The sequence below is a fragment of the Nicrophorus vespilloides genome, unplaced genomic scaffold (assembly GCF_001412225.1).
Source record: "Nicrophorus vespilloides isolate i.1.1-1 unplaced genomic scaffold, Nicve_v1.0, whole genome shotgun sequence".
NCBI classification, from domain to species: Eukaryota; Metazoa; Arthropoda; class Insecta; order Coleoptera; family Silphidae; genus Nicrophorus; species Nicrophorus vespilloides.
In genome coordinates, this window is record NW_017096804.1 from 371,061 (window position 1) to 389,800 (window position 18,740).

Sequence of the window (18,740 nt, forward strand, 5' to 3'; positions counted from 1 at the left end):
AACCGCATTGCTTAACTCTTGAGTATTAATTTATGTATTTGCAACACTTCTTACAATATTAAAATGTGAGTTAATGAAAACCTATTCAAATTACTTCCATTATGCGCATTGCTTAACTCTTGACTATTAATTGGTTTATTAACAACAGTTCTAGCAATCTTAAAAAGTTAGTTAATGAGACGTTTTACTAAAACTATATAATTGCAATACATTCAAATAACTTTATCTACTGTCGTTGCTTAACTTTCTTGTATTTATTACAAACTTTACAACACTTCAGACAATGTTAGAATATGTATGTTATAAAGACGTTTTACTAAAACATTTTTTCATTGAAACCCATTTAAATAACTTCCTCTAAGCAAATTGCTTAACTTTTTTTTGCAAATTACAAAATATCAATTATCGAAATAGATAAAATCGCCTACTAAGGAAAAAATTACCAAAGCATTATTATAATTACTAAAAATTCTTATAATATTATAAAGTTATTAATAATTGAAATAACTATAAGAAAGTTTCTAATGTTAATTATATTAAAATGTCGAGAAATAATGAAAACGTTAAAGTGATTTGTAAATTAATAGCACGACATTATTCGATCATTAAAGTTGTGCCTTTTATACATGCACTATTCGTAATTAAATTTTCACGTAATGTACAAATAATGATCGTAACCAAGAGAGAAAGAACAGAAGAAAAAGGTGAATCATTAGGAAAGGTTAACAGAGCCATTAGTGAAAGGTCGAAGATATTCAATTGAGAACGCTTTGAAAATCTTACGCTATTCAATATAATTATTATTATATGAGAAATAGAACTTTCACTTTTTCAAAGTGCATTTCGACGAAATTTAATGTCGAATACGTTACGTAACCGCGCAAAACGGTCAACGACATCTGCGATGAAAATTGTGAAATAAAATTGCATAAGTTACAAACGGTCAACAGTTCATCGACCAATTTAAAACTAATTTTTCCGTAACTATTTTTTTGTACTTCTCAGATTGAATTCCCAAGAAAATCGTGATAATTACGTGCACTTTTACTTCTTCAAATACATGACGCAACAGTAAAAGTACTTCATAACACTTATGACTAAGAACGAAAGTAATCTTAATTGCAACAATCACAATTATTAGTCGAGTCTTAATAGTGGTGACTAATAACAAAAAACAATAATTATTGAAAACTTAATAACTCCAACCGCACAAATTACCATATTTTCATTTGTTTTCAAATAATTAACATGACAGCTGTCATGTGTCAAAGTAGTTCGTAAACGATAACTGTCATATTATTAGTCGAGTCGTAATGGTAATGACTAATAACAAAAAAAATCTTATTCAACAATTATTGAAAACTTAATAAAAACGTAAACTCCAACCGCACAATTTACCATATTTTCAGTTGTCTTGAAAGAATTAATATGACAGCTGTCATGTGTCAAAATAGTTGGTAAACGTTAACTGTCATGTGTCAAATTAATGCGTACACTGGACAGCTGTCATGTGTCAAAGTAGTTGGTAAACGATAACTGTCATATTATTAGTCGAGTCGTAATGGTAATGACTAATAATAAATAAATCTTATTCAACAATTATTGAAAACTTAATAAAAACCGTAATCTCCAATCGCGCAAATTACCATATTTTCAGTTGTCTTGAAACAATTAATATGACAGCTGTCATGTGTCAAAATAGTTGGTAAACGATAACTGTCATGTGTCAAATTAATGCGTACACTGGACAGCTGTCATGTGTCAAAGTAGTTGGTAAACGATAACTGTCATATTATTAGTCGAGTCGTAATGGTAATGACTAATAACAAAAAAAAATCTTATTCAACAATTATTGAAAACTTAATAAAAACGTAAACTCCAACCGCACAAATTACCATGTTTTCAGTTGTTTTGAAACAATGAACATGACAGTTGTCATGTGTCAAAATAGTTGGTAAACGATAACTATCATGTGTCATGGGTACAATGGATAGCTGTCATGTGTCAAATTAGTTGGTAAACAATAACTATCATGTGTCATGGGTACAATGGACAGCTGTCACGTGTCAAAATACTTGGTAAACTATAACTGTCATATGTCAAATCAATAGGTGCAATTGACAGCTGTCATGTGTCAAAGTAGTTGGTACAATTGACAGAAGTCACGCAATTGAAACTTCAACGTTAGGTGAATATGGTTAACACAAAGAATTGTTTATTGATTGATTAATTGATTTGCTTACCTTCCTGTAGATGCACAAATTTGCAGGCCGGCCGGTTACAGAGGCCACGATTAAAATCTTGGCACACCGGGAGGGTGTCCAGTAACTGAAAGAACAAACAGGGAAAAATCAGTCAGAAACAATCTCTCCTCGGCCAACATCGAAATTAGAAACAGAAGTGTGTGTGTGTTTGTTTTCACACTAAAGAAAACAACAACAAAACAACAAAAAATAAATAAAATAAAAATAAAATTACAGAGAAAACAACAAAAAATAATAAATAAATTTAAAAAAAAAACAGAGATTTTAAAACAACAACACAAAATAATTAAAAAAATAATAATAAAAATGAGAGAGAAAATCTAAGAAAAAAAAAATTCAGTAAATAAAATTATTCAAAAAAAAAACATAATAAAAATTAAATAATTAAACACGATCTACAAACAACAATAGATTATTATTATTATAATTATTATATTATGAAGATTCGAGATACATATGATAGAAATGTCGGTAAAAGAAAAACAAAATAAATCTAATCTTTGAACGTGTTTCGGATGCAAATCTAAAAACTTGGGATGATTAATAGTTTTTCTTTTCATATATAAAATATTCTGAGAGGGTTGGTGCATGTATGCGGAGGCAAAAAAAAAAAAGAGAAAATAACCAAAAAAAAAACAAAAGAATATCTTGAAACCAGGCATACGTAAGCGCACTAGATATTGATTTCTATGTATATGTGACGCAAATCCCAAATAAGAAAAAAAAATGAAAGAAACAAAAAAACAAACAATTGAAAGAAAACGCATGCTGTTTTTAGGGGTTGATTAAAAATACAAGAAAACAAAACAAATTTAATTAAACAAAACAGATTACTTGCTGGTTAATATTCGTAATAATTAATTGATTAATCAAAATAAAAACTTTAACTTCGTGTGCGTGTGTGTATTTTGGTTTGGGCTTGGGGGTGGACTTGGGGGGTTTTTGTTTTCATTTCATCAAAAACACGTTAATTTCATTGACTAAACACTTGAGGGATAAGATTTTTCAAATCATTCTGCATCGCTGCGCCAATGACGAACAAAAAAAAACGAAAAGAAAATACCGAAAACTAAGTAAGCTCATAAAAAAAATAAAAATACATCGAGGCTCTCCATCTGGCGGTGATGGAGAGAAGCCCTAAGTTATATAATATGTATATAAATATATATATAGATAAGAGAAAACAAAAGCGGAACGATATAAGTAAAAAACAAATGAGAGATGCGCCAAAACCAAAAAATAAATATTAAAGCGGGAGTTGTTTTTTTTTTGTTAATAATAATCGATAATAATTGTGTAATACAGAACGTTAAGTTCTTGCTTGAAATTCGACAAAAAAAAATTACGAGAGAGAGAAAAAAGGGAGCGAAAATAAACATGCAGAATGTTTGAAAAAAATTACACGCCAAAAATCGTTAAGCAGATCAAATTTTCTCGAAACAAGTGAAATAGAAGCGAACAAAGTCTACTAAGATCAGCGTTTTTTTTTTTTCTCTTTTCTTACTGTCAATTAAAATTTAGACAAAATAAAATCAATTTAAAAAACAAGGGTCTGTTGTTGTTTTCTGTAGTCACTCAAAAACTGACGTTCGATCAAATAAAAAAAAGCGTCGAAGCTTTACGAAAAATAATTTACGACGAAAACAGAAAAAAAAAATTAATAATAATAATAATAACAACACAAAAAAAAATCAATGAAAACTAATAATAATTAAAATGAAAGAAAAAAAAAAGTTGAAGATAGAAAAAAACACTAACTAATTTCTATAAACTATTCGACTAGACTAAGTAGGAACGAATAACTGCAAACAGATTGTCGTTTTTGGTTTTTTGTGAGATAATGAGGTTTTTTTTTGTTTTAATAAATTTGTTGCATGTTTGTTAATAAATTAATTAATAGCGTCACACAATATGATTGCAATTACTAGTGTAAATTATAAAATATATACTAAAAAAAAAATAAACGATAAAGTAAAAAAAAAAGCGAACAGAGCACAATATTTATGGTTGTTTCTCTTTGTTTTTCTTCTTGCTGTTGCTTCTACATATGTGTATACGTGAAACATGCGTGGATTAAGTTTAGTTAAAGCGCGAGACGTCAAGAAACAGTGAGAGAAAGCACGTCGTATAAACATATATAAAGATTTCCAAAAAAAAATACAAAGAGAAATACAATTAGGTTATAAGAGCGTTGTGAAGATTTTGTTTGTTTCAAGCGTTTTTTTCACAAATTATTAACCCGAATCCAAAACCAAATTTTTCTATACTATATAATTAAACGAAAGTTCGAGTAGAAGCGAAATATTGTGCATTGCTCTGTTTAATATACTTGTAAGCTGTACCTACTCTCCTATTAGTTTATTTTAAATAGTTTGGTTAAATGCGATAACAGATGGCGTCACTAAACAAACAGAGGCGGGCTATTTAAAATTTTTCTTTTTTTTTTCGGGGTGGTAAGTCGGGCAGTGCCATCTAGCGGTCGAGTCGCATCTTATTTTTTTTTTTTTTGGTATGATGGAAGATCAGCGACGGCGGCGGCGGTGATGGTGTGTCGGTATAATAAGTACAGCGTACAGGTAAATTAAATTAGAAGTGAATACCTGTCCTTGCTCATCAGTGTAGATCACAAAAGGGGCGTTTTGGGGCACAGGCGCACCATTGTCTAGGGCCGGCGACATGCAGAAACCAGCAGTGCAGCAAGCCAATGTCATCGCAGCCAAAATATCAGCGTTACGATAACAGCAAAAAAATAGTTTTTTTGTTTTTTTTTTGTTTTTTTTTTACGAAAAACCCACCGTACACCCAAACAAAACAAAAACATAACAAAAATAAATAAATAAAATACATATGAGGGGGTAGGAAATTTGGGAATTGGTGTTTTTTTTTTTTGTGAAAATGATGAATTTTTTTGAATGATTAACAAAAAGCATAATTTTGGGGGGAAAATCGAGAGAAATGTTGATAGAGACAAGAAAACAAGCATAAGTAAAGGTAGTAAGCAAAGTAAGAGAAGTGTAAAACAAAAAGCAATCAAAAAGTAGATACAAATAAAAAAAAAAATTGGAAAATGAATTTGATAATAACAAAAATTTGTAAGAAAACAAACGAATTGTTTGATATACAGAAAAGAAGGAAACAAAAGTTGTTTTAAGAAAACAAAAAATGAATAACAAATGTTTTAATTTGAATTGAATTGAGAAAATTTAATTTTTCGATATTGTATAGAAATTTTTGAAAATTCGAAGAGAAAATTTGAGAAATGAGTAAAAATTGAAAATAATTTGATTGATGACAAAAAGATCAAAATGGAGACAGAAAATCGAAAATAATTGAAGCAAACCAATGGAAAGTTTGAAAAGAGAATTGAACAATGAGAAAACAAAGATATAGAGGAAATAAATAAAGTGATTTTTGTGACAAAAATTGTTAAAAATTTCAATTCAAATGATAATTTGAAAATTGAATTTGCAGGGAGAGAGAAAAGAAAATTTGTACCAAACAATACACGAAAAGATTACCATTTTCGTGAACGAAGGTACATTTTTTTTTTTGGTGATGCGTTGTTTTATAAGATGGATGATAAATTTGGGAATTGGTGATTTTTTTTGTGGTGGAAATGATGAAAATTTTCGAATGATTAACAAAAAGCACGATTTTGTGGGAAAATAGAAAGAAAGTGTAAAACAAAAAGCAATCGAAATGTAGATTCAAAATTAGAAAAAAAAATCGAAAAAATTACAAATCAACAATTTACAAAATGAATTTGATAATAGCAAAAATTTATAAGAAAACAAACGAATTGTTTGATATAAAAAAAAGAAGGAAACAAAAATTGTTTTAAGAAAACAAAAGTTTTAATTTGAATAAAATGGAAGAAATTTTTTGAAAATTTGAAGAAAAAAAATTGAGAAATGAGTAAAAATTTGATTGATGACAAAAAATCAAAATGGAGACAGAAAAATCGAAAATAATTGAAGCAAAGTGAAAGTTTTGAAAACAGAATTGAACATTGAGAAAACAAACATATAGAGGAAATAAATAAAATGATTTTTGTGACAAAAAAAAAAGAAAATTGTTGAAAATTTCCAATTGAAATGATAATTTGAAAATCGAAGTAAAAAAAAAAGAAAATTTATACCAAACAATGCACGAAAAGAAAACCATTTTCGTGAACGAAGGTACATTTTTTTTTTTGGTGACGGTGGGTTAAAAAGTTCGATTCGCAAAAACGTCGTCCAAAAAAATGCGATTATTTTTTGTAATATTATCGAAACCAACGAAATAAAAAAACAAGTAAACAACGATCCCAATAAACAAAAATAAACAGAGACGACAACACCAGGGTTTTTGTTAATCAGCAGCATACAAAAATTAAAAGAAAATTCGATGATCGAAACAAACAGCAACGACAACACAGAGAGAAAATTTTCGATCGGAAAATCGACGAATATGCAACGAAATACATCGCAAATAGACGAGTAGAGTAATCAAGAAAACACGAATTTCAGGTAGTGGTAGAAGTAGTAGTAGTAGTAGAGTTGTTTTTTTTTTTGTAAGGTAGGCATGAAAAAGAAAAGAAAAGAGAAGCGACGAAATAAATGATGAAAACAATTGTGAAACGAAATAAATGGTAAATATGTAAACAAAATCTAAAAAAACAAAGTAAAAAGCTGCAAAAATTGGTAAATTTTGTTAGAGCACCTACAACAAAAAAAAATAATACAGATTAATTCAATTAATAAAAAAATAAAATAAATAAGAAGCGTAATAATTATAATAAATACACACTTTTCAAGAAAGAATGAATCAGTTTCGAAACTAATTCACAAATTCACTACTAACCAATTGCAGGGGGGGATATTACTTTTTTTTATTGATCCAAGAAGCATCGAAGCACCGGCAGCTGTTGTGTTGTGTGTAATGTGCGACAGATTTTGTTTTTTTTTTGTTATTTCCTCTTCCAAGGAAACAGTGTGAATTAGTTTCAAGCAAAATTTGGAGAAAGGAAAGGAAATTTATGTAAGGAATTTAAGAGAAAAAAGGAAATATTTCAATTAAGCACTCGATATTTAAGGTGGATGCGCCGGGTTTAACAAATTGAATTTATCGTTTTTCTTAATGAAATCTTTACAATTATATTAAATATTAATTGTTATCATGTAAACTAGGGATTTAACAACTAATTCAAGCGAGTGCTTCCAGAAATATACTCGAGGAAAGGTCTATAATTTAATTTCTTTTGTTGGAATTAGGGTTGAAAAAGCAATTATAAGAAAGCTTTGATTTACTGAAAAGGGAATAAAAAAAAAACAAGAGATACTGGGAAAGGGTTAGAATTTGTTTTTTGTTTTGTTTTGTCAAACAAAAAAGCGATCAATGTAAGCGTGAAGACGATTGGCTACGAAATCGAATATATCAATAAAAAAATAAAAACGAAATAAATTAGTGGCGGCTTCTGCAAAAAACACAACAAAAATTAATCAAACAAAAAAAAAAGAGTAATTAATTAAAAATAAATAAAAAAAACTTTGCTCCAAAAAAAATACCCAAAAAAAAAATAAAATACAACAAAAAAAAATTAATTAAATAATTCAATTTTACTTACTACCAATAAATAAAAGCTATAAATTTTCTTCTTTTAAATGCAACGAAATAAACTAAGAAATAAAGAGATAGAGAAGGGCGTGTTTTTTCTTTGTGTGTGAATGGATTTTTCTCTACGTTTTTTTTTTTGTTTAAATTCCCTTCTGAAGGAAAGATGAGAAGTTTTACGTTTTTTTTTTGTCCCATCTTCCTATGTAAATGTTAGTCGAAGCTCGACCGTGTTTCGCAAAAGCTTTATTTCTGTTCTTTCTTTTCCCAACAAAAAAAAAAAAAACAATTGTGAAATGTGCATGTATCAAATAATTAACTCAATCGAAGTGCGAATCGTATGCGTTAATCGAAAGCAATATAAATAAAAAAAATTGTAGTACAGGCGACAGTTTCATGAAAAATTTTGTAATAAAACAAGAGGATAAAATTATAGTAATCATGATGATAATAATAATAGTAACAGCAAAACCGTATAGCCAAAATAAGTATTACTACATAATGCACATTACACAAGCTCGTCGTATGTCAAATTAATTAATTAAACCAACTCTAATAAACCACAAAAGCTTTGTTTCTTGTTTATATAAATAAAAGGCGAAGACTCGTCAAAATCTTATCACTCTCTTCCAAATCCAGTGATGATTATGATTATGTATAAAAATCTTTAAACTTATACAAGAGAGAGAGATAATTAAAGAGAGAGAGAGAAAGCGGATGTGACGCGGGAATTTCGATTAATAAACTAAAAGTGGATAATAAAAATGGGATTTTAAGGGTTACGCAAAGAAAACAACGATTTTCTTCCATTGAAAATGGAAAAGAAATCGACAAATATAGAGAGAAAGACAGAGAGAGAGAGAGAGATAAATAAAGAAGCGAAATGTAAATATAATATAATATGATTAATAAAACAAATATCATGCATTTTCAAGCATTATTATTACAAATAGTGGCTTTTTGGTGGAATAATAAATTACATACACCTCAAAAAAAAATAATAAAAATTTTAAAACTTAAAAAAAAAATAATTAATAATTTCGGTGCCGCTCTTCATCCTTTCGCATTAAACGAAATGGAAACAAACCGGATTAGAACAAGTACAGAATACAGATTTTTCATCATCATTTTTCATCAACAAACAACAAAATTTAAAATAAAGAGGCCTATTTTTTCTTCTCGTTTAAGACACAACAACAACAACAACAAAAGTGAACCCACACACCTAGGAAACGTGTAATCAAGTATATTTAAATATAAATTAAATGATGGACAACAAACAACAACAAATAGTAATCAAGTGTGTGTGTGCGTGTAGCGCAGATCAGCAGTGTAAAAATTAAAGGCACTTCAAAGTTGCTCTCTGCTGATTGCGCTACTTTTTTTTTTCGAAATTTCTAATCATTTACTCATTTTTTTTTTAGAGCTTCAAAAGCTCTACAAACAACGACATTAAACTAAAATGAAGAAAAAAAAATGAGAGATAGAGAAAGAACACACACAATAATTAATAGTAGGCATGGGTGAAAACAAAAAAAATAAAGAGAAGAGCTATACAGCCTAAGAATTACAACTCTAAAAAACAAAACAAAATATAATCGATTCGTTTCCGATTCCAGAAAACAATTGATCCTGATCCTTCCCAAAATAATACCACTCAAAAATGCATTCAAATAATAATAATAAGTAATAAGTATAGTTGTTTACAATATAGTTTACATTATCTTAAAGTCATATTAATATAGTTTTTTTTATTTTTGTATATATATATATGTATAGATTATATTTAAATATATTTCTTATATATATATTATATATCTCTCTTCGATTAAAATTACGTTTTTTTTTCTTTTTCTTTCTAAACTCTCTTTTCCCCCGCGAATAGAAGAAAAGAATCAATCAAATCACATAGTCGTATCCCACATTTGTACAAAATAAATGCTAAGTCCTTGAAAAAAAAACAAACAAAAAAAAAACGACTACTTGATTTTCCAAGAACAATCTAAATTATTATTTAATTGTTTTTTAAATCTTTAAGACACATTTGTACGTCGCTAAAACTTTGTTTCTTTCCGAAGAAAAAAAAGTGACTAAAAACTAAATTAAATCAAACAAAACTACTATGAACACTAACAATATCTTAATATATCTTAACGATTAAAGGACTTTTATTTTTGTGCTTCGAGATCAAGAAACTCAGGAAGACGAAAAAGCTCGTAAACACGACGACGACGACGACGAAAATGTAATTTAAACAAAGAAACAAAAACTAAAATAATACAATCATCGAGATACAAGCTTTTCAAAATAATATTAATAATAATAATAAATTTAGCCCCCAAAATAAACTAAAGTAATACTATTTAGCGATACATCTGAATCTGTATATTATTTAGCACACTAAAAACATACGCGGAAAGAAACAAATTAATTATTCTAAAACACACGCACATCCATTTATGCGATAAGTACGAGACGCGTCGAAATCATTGAATTTGCGCGTTTTAAAGGAACCAAACTTGTGCTTGTGCTTATTAGTTTCTTTCTTTCCTGCTTTGCTTTATGCGATTCTCGATTAGGATTCAGAGAGAGAGAGAGATATAAAGAGAGTGTGAATGAGAGAGAGAAAAAAATTATATATATATATGGTAATAAATCGATAATCGATACAAGCCCAACCCAAAAAGAGCTGAGGCTGAGACCCGAAATGCGATTCAACTGTTTGATGCTTGTTTTCTTTTGTTTTTTTTTGTTTTTGTAATAAATGCCATGCACAAAAAAATAAAGAGGGGGGGCGTTTTTTTGATTATAATTATATAAACGATCGAGAAGCTGATGTAATATCATAATAACATGTACATGCAGAACTTTAGTAGGTGGTGGTTTATTGTAAATGTATATAGCACATAATTAAGAGGCGAGAATTAAGTCCGCAACCCAATGTATTTATATATATAAAAAAAAGAAAGTTGACCAAGACCTACCTCGAAAACAAACAAAAAAATAAGTTCTGTCGAGAGAGAGAGGAGAAAAATAAATAAAAACTAAAAAAAAAGAGAACAACGACAACGAAACAAAAGAATAATGAGGGGGGGGTTGTACGTTTTGGGGGGTGGTGGTGGTGGTAACGCGCGGTCTAGCGTCGGACATCTTTTTGGGTCGGTTACATACACTACTACACATCTTTAAACACATGTTTATATAACTTACACACTTACACATAATTATAAATATGTATGTATATATATATATAGATAGCATATATATGGTACCCTACAGCGAAAAAAAATAATGGCACTCTTTAAACTCTAATTTACAAATACAATAATGCTTAAAATAGAGACTCTACCATGCGGATAATAGTTTTGGTATTTTTCTTCATTTCATTATATATTTCATATATATATTTTATACTTTCGATCGTCTTCGAAACAAAAGTTTTATTTAGGCGCGCTTTCGGAGGGGGTTTTGGGGGGGTTTGTTTTTTTTAGGGATTGGTAATGGAGACACACAACAACTTATGGTACACAAGATGGATTATAGGAATCTTCTGTAAATACTCCTATTTTAATTAAAATTTTTTTTTTTAGCAGTGCAGATAGCGCAGGTGCAAGGATATCACAGAGTCGAGGCACTCGCTTCGTTAACTTTTAGTTTTACTTCATTTTTAGTGTAGTTTATAAATATTGTAGTTTTTTTTCTTCCCTCTTCGATTGGTTATTTAGCATCATCAAGGAGGTCGCTCACAGCTCACAGCAGAACCATTTGATGGTGTTTAACGACAAATTTTGACTAGATCGAATTTCTCGCGCGTCTTTGTATTATTTTTTTTATATCACGATGTATTGCAATAGAAATAATTCTCTTTGTATTGACTTTAAATTGTTGTGTGAAGCTTCGCGTGATGTTGCTCGAAATTTACTTTTACTTTTAATTTGAATTAGGTTGTCTTTAGTTTCTTGTAGGGTTGCATGACGACGTTGTTGTTGTTTTGGGCGGCGCTGGAGACGTTCGTCATGGCTTGGGAGACGACAGGGTATTGGGCTTGGAGGAGGTACTGGTTGTTGGCGGCGGCTGCAGCTGCGGCCGCTGCTGCGACTGAGGCGGCGTGGGACGTGGGGTAAGGCGAGGGACGCATGTATTGGTAGGGATGGGGATGATGTTGGATCAGGGTGGGCGGTGGTCGAGCGGCGATGTTCATGAAGTTGGCTTGGGACATCGCTTGCTGGTACGGATTGTGGAGGTTGTGGAGGCCGAGCGCGTGCGGATGGTGATGATGGTTGGCGGCTGCGGCGGCGGCGGCCGCTGCTGCTGCCATACCAGGTATACCCGGATACCTCATAGTCGGCGGAGGCATGTTCATCGTCTGCTTGTTCAGAGCTACGCCCGTATAGTTGAGAGCGTTCAGAGGATTACCGCCGGCGGCTGCGAGAGATTGACCGACGGCGGCCAGTTTCACAGCTTTCGCGTAATTCTGCTGAGCGACCTCCTTGGCGATGGTAGCAGGATCCGCCATGCTGACCATCGGCTGCTGAGAGCTCGCCGCAATCGACGAGGGAACGGAGGAGGCGGCGGCCGCAACGGCAGCCGCTGCCGCCGCGACGGCAGCAGCCGTCTCCGCCTCCTTCGAAATATGCACCTGCTGCTGAACTTGTTGTTGCTGCTGCTGCTGCTGTTGTTGTTGTTGGGAGGTAGCTACAGCTAATACAGATTGGGATTCGCTAGCGGCTGGTGGGGAGGCGCAGGAAGTCGCGGGGGTTGGTGTAGGCGAGGCTGTGTACTCACATGAGACGGGCACGAAGGGCTGCTGCATTTGCATGAGCTGTTGGTAGGTTGTCGCGTTCGGCTGGAACACCGGCACACCTGATTTGTCTGCTGCTGGCCGCTTGTACGGCATCATTCCCGGGAAGGTCTACACAAGAAACACACCACAAATTAACACACAATCATATACAATTACTTCAATACCACACGAGACAACATCCTAACAAAACATCAACTTCATTAACAACAACAACAACTTTATCAATCCATCATCCTTCTAAACAGGACAAGTCGATTTCCACACTAAATCCAAATTTAAAATCAATTTAACTTGAAAACTAAAGCAACGATAAAATTAATTGAAAAATTTGATAAATAAAAAATGAAAATTGACGAAACTATAAATTTAAAATAATAATGAGATACTTACAAAATTTTCATAATAAAAGTTTCCAACAGATTTCATGTCCATCTGAAACACCAAAACAGAAGGAGGTTAGTCACGCCGAGACCAGCACTCTGGATCACCAATAAAGAAAGCAACAAAAAGAAAAAAAAAACAACAGAGAAACAATAACAACAACAAAAAAAGAAAAACAACAAACGACGACCTCCGCGGCCAATGGCGATCCGAAGACACATGAACAACAACAACAACACAAATAAATGGGAAACGTCGATTCCGGATGTTCGCATGGACTGCGGAGACGTGACTTTCTTATTTTGGTTTTTTAAACTTAATTTAAAAAAATATATAATTATTATTTTTTTTGTGTTCTTGATCAAATCAATCAAACAACAAAAAAAAGAATTAAACAACATCGAAACGTATAATTAAAAACAGAGGAAGAAAAATAAACAACAATGAAAAAAAAAACAAAGTAAGTATAAGATATGTATAATTTAAGTTATTTTTTTCCGCTCAACCTATTTATATCATCGATATTTATTAATAATAAAGAAATCATATAATTGATTTTGGAAATAAAACAATATTATCATTTAGATCGCTGTAATTGCAGTTGCTAGAATGTTGCGAGTTACATGAACGATTATTGATTTGCACATCTGAAAAGATCAGAAGCTAGAGTGTTAGTAAAATAAAACAAAAACGAAAAAAAAAAAGAAAAGCCAATTTTTCGCCTAAAAAAATTTGTTCATATTAGGATAATCGTGGATTGTAATCCATGCACAAAACTGTGTATATTACAGAGGTATATTAAACAAAAAAAAAATATATAAAGCCACATAAGCTTAGTAGTAATTAGAAGAAAGCCCTAAGAGAATAAATTTGGATTATCTTCCCGATCGGAGAAGCAAGTTTGTTGCCTAGGACAAAGTTTCTCTTCTGATGACTTTGTGTAAACGATCGAAAACGAAAGTTGATGCTTCGAAAATGGTTTTAAAGTATTCTAATTTGCTAACAATACCTAAGAAAGTATCAACTAAGCTTCAGTCGTAATTTACAAATAATAACAAAAACACAATCATCGTCACTTTGTTCTGGCAACTCGATTTTTGCTGGTCTGAAAGGAGGCGGATGTTTTCGGCAACGACACACAAACAAAAGAGTAAATAAACAAAAAAATAACTATAGAAACCACGAGAGTCTGCGGCGAGGTTAGAACTTGAAAAGAAAATAAAATGTCTGAAAGCGTTTCAAAAAAAAAATTATATATAAAATCTCAGCCTCTCTCACAACATGCTAACAACTCTTTCAGGTAGCAGTTCACGCGGCTTCACTTCTCTACAAAAAAACAACGCGCTGCTCGCGTCAAAATACAAAAGCTTCAGAGGGACGTTTCTTTTTTTGGAGGCAATTTTTCGTTTGATTTAGATTTTTGGATAAAAAAGAAAAAATGTAAATTTTTAGATAGAAAATAATTGAAAAAAGCCAAGAAAACCATGGGGGGGGGGTTGGCGAGGTCGACAATAAACTAATGTGAATTGGTCAACGAAATAATTATATAACAAGGAAAAAAAAAACATAATGTAGTTTGTAGTAATAGTAGAGATAGTAGAATAGCAAGAAAGCACGATCACAAAATACAGAAGCTCTGGTACCTTAACGCAGCAAAATATATATATTGGTGGTATAAGATTTGATTTAATGGTAAAAGAGGTAAAAACTAAATCTGTTGTCCGGCGTCATTGGTCAGAAACAGAACAAAGAGAGAAGAAAAAAAAAACCTGCAAAGAGGGAAATTTTCGGAAACGCACTAACCAACCAATATAAAGAAAATAAATGGTAAAAAAAAAGGTCGGAGAACCACTACCTAAATTATAGCCTCTAAAAAGATTCGATTCTTTCGAGAAAAAAAATTTAAACAAAAACGAAAAGTGTGTGTGTTTTCAGGTGTGTAAAGAAAAACAAAAACAGTGCAAATTTTCCCAAGAGAAAATTGCACAAAAAAAAAACGAGGTGCGGCAAAGAAACTGGCCATTATAAACAATTGATTTTCGCGTGTATTTGCATCAATTGTGGCCCGTTTTTGTGACGCGTGTCCCCGTATAAAAATTTGTTATAAAAAAAAATTACGATTATATAAAAGAAAGTATATAAGAGAGTGTCATGCAAAAGCAGGCGGTACCAGTAATAGATCTGTGTCGGCGGTGCTAGGCTCTCTGGGCCTCTTCTTGCCTATCTCGAGGGCTGCAGCAGTTTGTGGCGCCAGCAAGGGCGAAACCGCAGCGGGCTATTAGTAGTAGTAGCACAGCAGCAGAATTTTCAGCAAGACCAAGCGCATCCGGGATAAATAAAACAAAACCAGCACTAAATTAATATCCCCCTTTCTTCCGTTTTATATACGTATACAATATATAATATATATATATACAAACACACACGGATACCAAAACAATACAAAAAAAAAACAAACAAAATCAAACACACAACGACAACAACTGACATAAACGTCATACGAAACTAGTAACGAAAAAAAAAAAAAAAGAGAAAACGCGCGAATTTTAAAAATTAACTGTCACGAAGTTATCGTTACTGTAAGAAAACTATTTAGGATTTAGGATTAAATCCCGTAGATTGGGCATGCCTCTCTAAACCATTCTGCAATTGAATCAAAAAAACCTGAAATTTAACCAACAAACAAGAGAATGATTTAAGTTCAATCTACGAAACCCAATCGACGAGCGCAAAATGAATGAATTAGTATTAATGAATGTAATATGATTTGAATGAGAATTTGCATGCAAACCTGTAAAGAAAAACAACGATTGTTTAAGGGACACCAAAAGCTGATTGATTTATATATAAGAAAAAAATCAAACAATCATTACGAGAAACAAACAGCGAACAACAAAAACAAAACTTCAATTACAGCTCTTTTGTTTTTTCTTTAACTCAATTATTTACTTCGATTTTAAGAGAAAATTCGTGAGGAAAACCAATAATAATTCAAAATAACGAAACGAAAAAATAATACACATAGGTCGATGTACACAGATATTATATAAATAACAAACAGAAACGAATTCGTGACGCAATGAAGAACCTTTCTATACAAAAAAAAACAAACTAAAACGTAATTCGCGCGACAGCTGAAACTCTCGTGTGATTGGATTTAGTGAACGAAATCAGAGAGTTTAACGCTTTACCTTACCTGCAAACAAGCCCTTAAGCCCAATTAATCATAAAACAAACAACAAACATGGACAGATGCAAAGATTCGTGTGTGAAATGTGTTTTTTCGCTTAAATTTTCGAAAATTCTAGTCTAATAATAATTATAATACAATCTATTATGTATTATTTTTTGAATCTAATGTTTCTTTTCGTTCGCAGGATTTTTGCTTTGCTTCAAGGCGGATCAGGGGTTTCAGCAGCCAAAAATTTATTGTTGTCCTTGCGCGCTCCAAAGTGCAGAAAAGAAAACATTTTTGTGAAACGAATGAAGTTTGTTTCAAATAATTTAACTATTTTAGACTAATTTAATACTAAAGCTAAATCTATTTACTTCAATTAGATGTCATCTATATTCACTAGAGCTTTAAGAACCAACATTTTCGTTCCGACAAATTTTTCTTTTCGCACGCAAAGAGGTGTAGTAATAAAAAAAATAAATAAAATAAGTATTTTGGCCATAGCTTGTAAAACTATTTAGCGGAGGGCTTGTTGGCAGGATAGAGTAGAGATCACATATTGTATAGATAGAAATTTTTGTGTGTGAGTGTAGAAGACGGATTCCGATGCTACCTACTCAAGGTGGAGGGCGGGTGTGGGTTTTTCTTTTGTTTTTTTTTTTTTTAGTCTAAACCGGAAATATTTGCCGTAAACTAACGCAATCTAAGCGGAATTACGGAGAAGCTGACGGATCTCGTGTCATGTTTCGAATACACATACAAATCTAAAGCGCCGCATCTATAGATTTGCACAAAACAACAAAAAAAAAATAAGAAATAAATAAGAAAATTAAAAGTAAAACAACAATCAACAAACAACAAATGGATCAAACCGGGATTTCGCGTCTCAAGAGTACTATGTAACTAGGGGGGGAGGGCGCGCGCAAATCATATAGAAACAACTGAGAAAGAGTAGAAATATAATAGAGAAAGAGAGAAGATAGAGTAAATCATAATTTAGAGAGAAAGAGAGATAGTAATAAAAACCCAACCACCGGCGGATGAACGATTGTGTGAGTAGATAATAGAGAGGTAATAATAATAATAAAGAGGTTAATAATTAAAAAAAAAACATAGCGAGTTTGTCTCATTGCATCAGGAATTTTGCTTGCTGTAACTAATGTTTACAACTAGTACAACTAATCTCTAGTAATAATAATAATAGTAGTAGTGGGCTAGGGGATTCTGAACGTACATATGTCTATTACATATTTAGAAAATATCAATATAGAAAATAACACTAAGAAATCCCCAAGAAATTATAGCTACGTGTGGGATTCGTAATTTAAACAAACTAAGAGAACATCGAAGAATCATTTAGATCCGTGATTCATTCGTATGCGAGATGAGAAAAACAATAGATTGAGTGAGTGAATCACGGATGTAGATGATCTCATGCTATTGAAAGAGAAGTAGTCTCTTCGTACTAAAGGTATTAGTAAGTAAAATGATAAGTAAAAAAAACAAACAAAACGGAAAACAACACACACTAAGAGCTTAATTAGCTAGCGAGAAGAAATAAAGAGAGAATCGAAAAGAGAAGTTAAGAATGTACGAAGAAGTTGGTCAACGATGATGCCTTCACCGGTTGATGGTGAAGGTACGATCGTTGATGGTATGTCGCGCGCGCGTTCTCTCTCTTGAAGAAGAAAAAGAAGAGAGATCGATAGAAAGTATAAAGTAAAAAGAAAAATAATAAAGTATAAGTAAGTAGTAAGTAGTAGTAATAGTAGCGAGCGTGCGGCCTAAGATTGCGTAGCATACCGCGCTAGCCCGCGACTGTGCGGCCTTGATTTGGGCTTGGAGGTGCAGAGGGGGGTGGAAATAGCGGCAGGGGTCGCGGTTGCAACGGCCCTTGACTGCATCCATGCAGACAGTGACAGTGCCGTCCTCGTTGGCCGTCACAGAGTCGGCGGGATGCGCAAAGCGGCACTCAGACTCTGCTCGCTTGCACGCCCCGCGTTGGAACTCGCGGCACACCTACAGCAGACACCCGGCTCAAGCCACCGCTGCAATGCACCAGGTATCCGGAACACAAGACACCACCACACTTCTTCATCATCAACATCATCACCTAACTCTATACACGTCTGTGTTCCGGACACCTGGACTCTTTGATCAACTTTCTTCATCCCAAACCGACGCATCCTCAAACAAACCTAAGCTGTATCGCTCACTCACACTACACCCGAGGTGTACCTTCAAATTGCTGATAAATTAAAAATACCACACAAAACCAAAGAGTCAATCCATGAGCCACGTATGCCCAATTACAAAATTAACACATTCAGAATACCTTGTAGGGTACCTTAGACATGTAACATTTAGGGTACCTTCAAATTGTATATTTAGATATATATTTAGTTTAGAACTTATATGGAGCATACCTTCAAACGATTTCTGATAAAAGGTATACCAAGAGCAATTTTGAATGTAAACTAATAAGTTTACCTTCAAATTTCAAATTTATCAAAAACTATTAGAT

The 18,740-nt window shown here is 32.3% G+C and overlaps 1 protein-coding gene across 4 annotated transcripts in view; it reads right to left on the reverse strand.

The window, feature by feature from the left end:
• The window catches only part of LOC108558231 (protein muscleblind), an 85,535-nt gene that overhangs the window by 6,640 nt on the left and 60,155 nt on the right, over positions 1–18,740 (reverse strand). For 2 of the 4 annotated variants that reach the window (XM_017915069.1, XM_017915070.1), the window contains 4 exons: positions 18,020–18,235; positions 13,051–13,092; positions 12,642–12,768; positions 2,244–2,328 (listed from right to left, as the gene is read on the reverse strand). In XM_017915069.1, coding sequence (XP_017770558.1) covers positions 2,294–2,328; positions 12,642–12,768; positions 13,051–13,092; positions 18,020–18,235 — 420 coding nt within the window. In that variant the 3' untranslated portion in view covers positions 2,244–2,293. The remainder of the gene's footprint in view (positions 1–2,243; positions 2,329–12,641; positions 12,769–13,050; positions 13,093–18,019; positions 18,236–18,740) is intronic. The other 2 variants (XM_017915071.1, XM_017915072.1) reach the window with 1 other exon arrangement.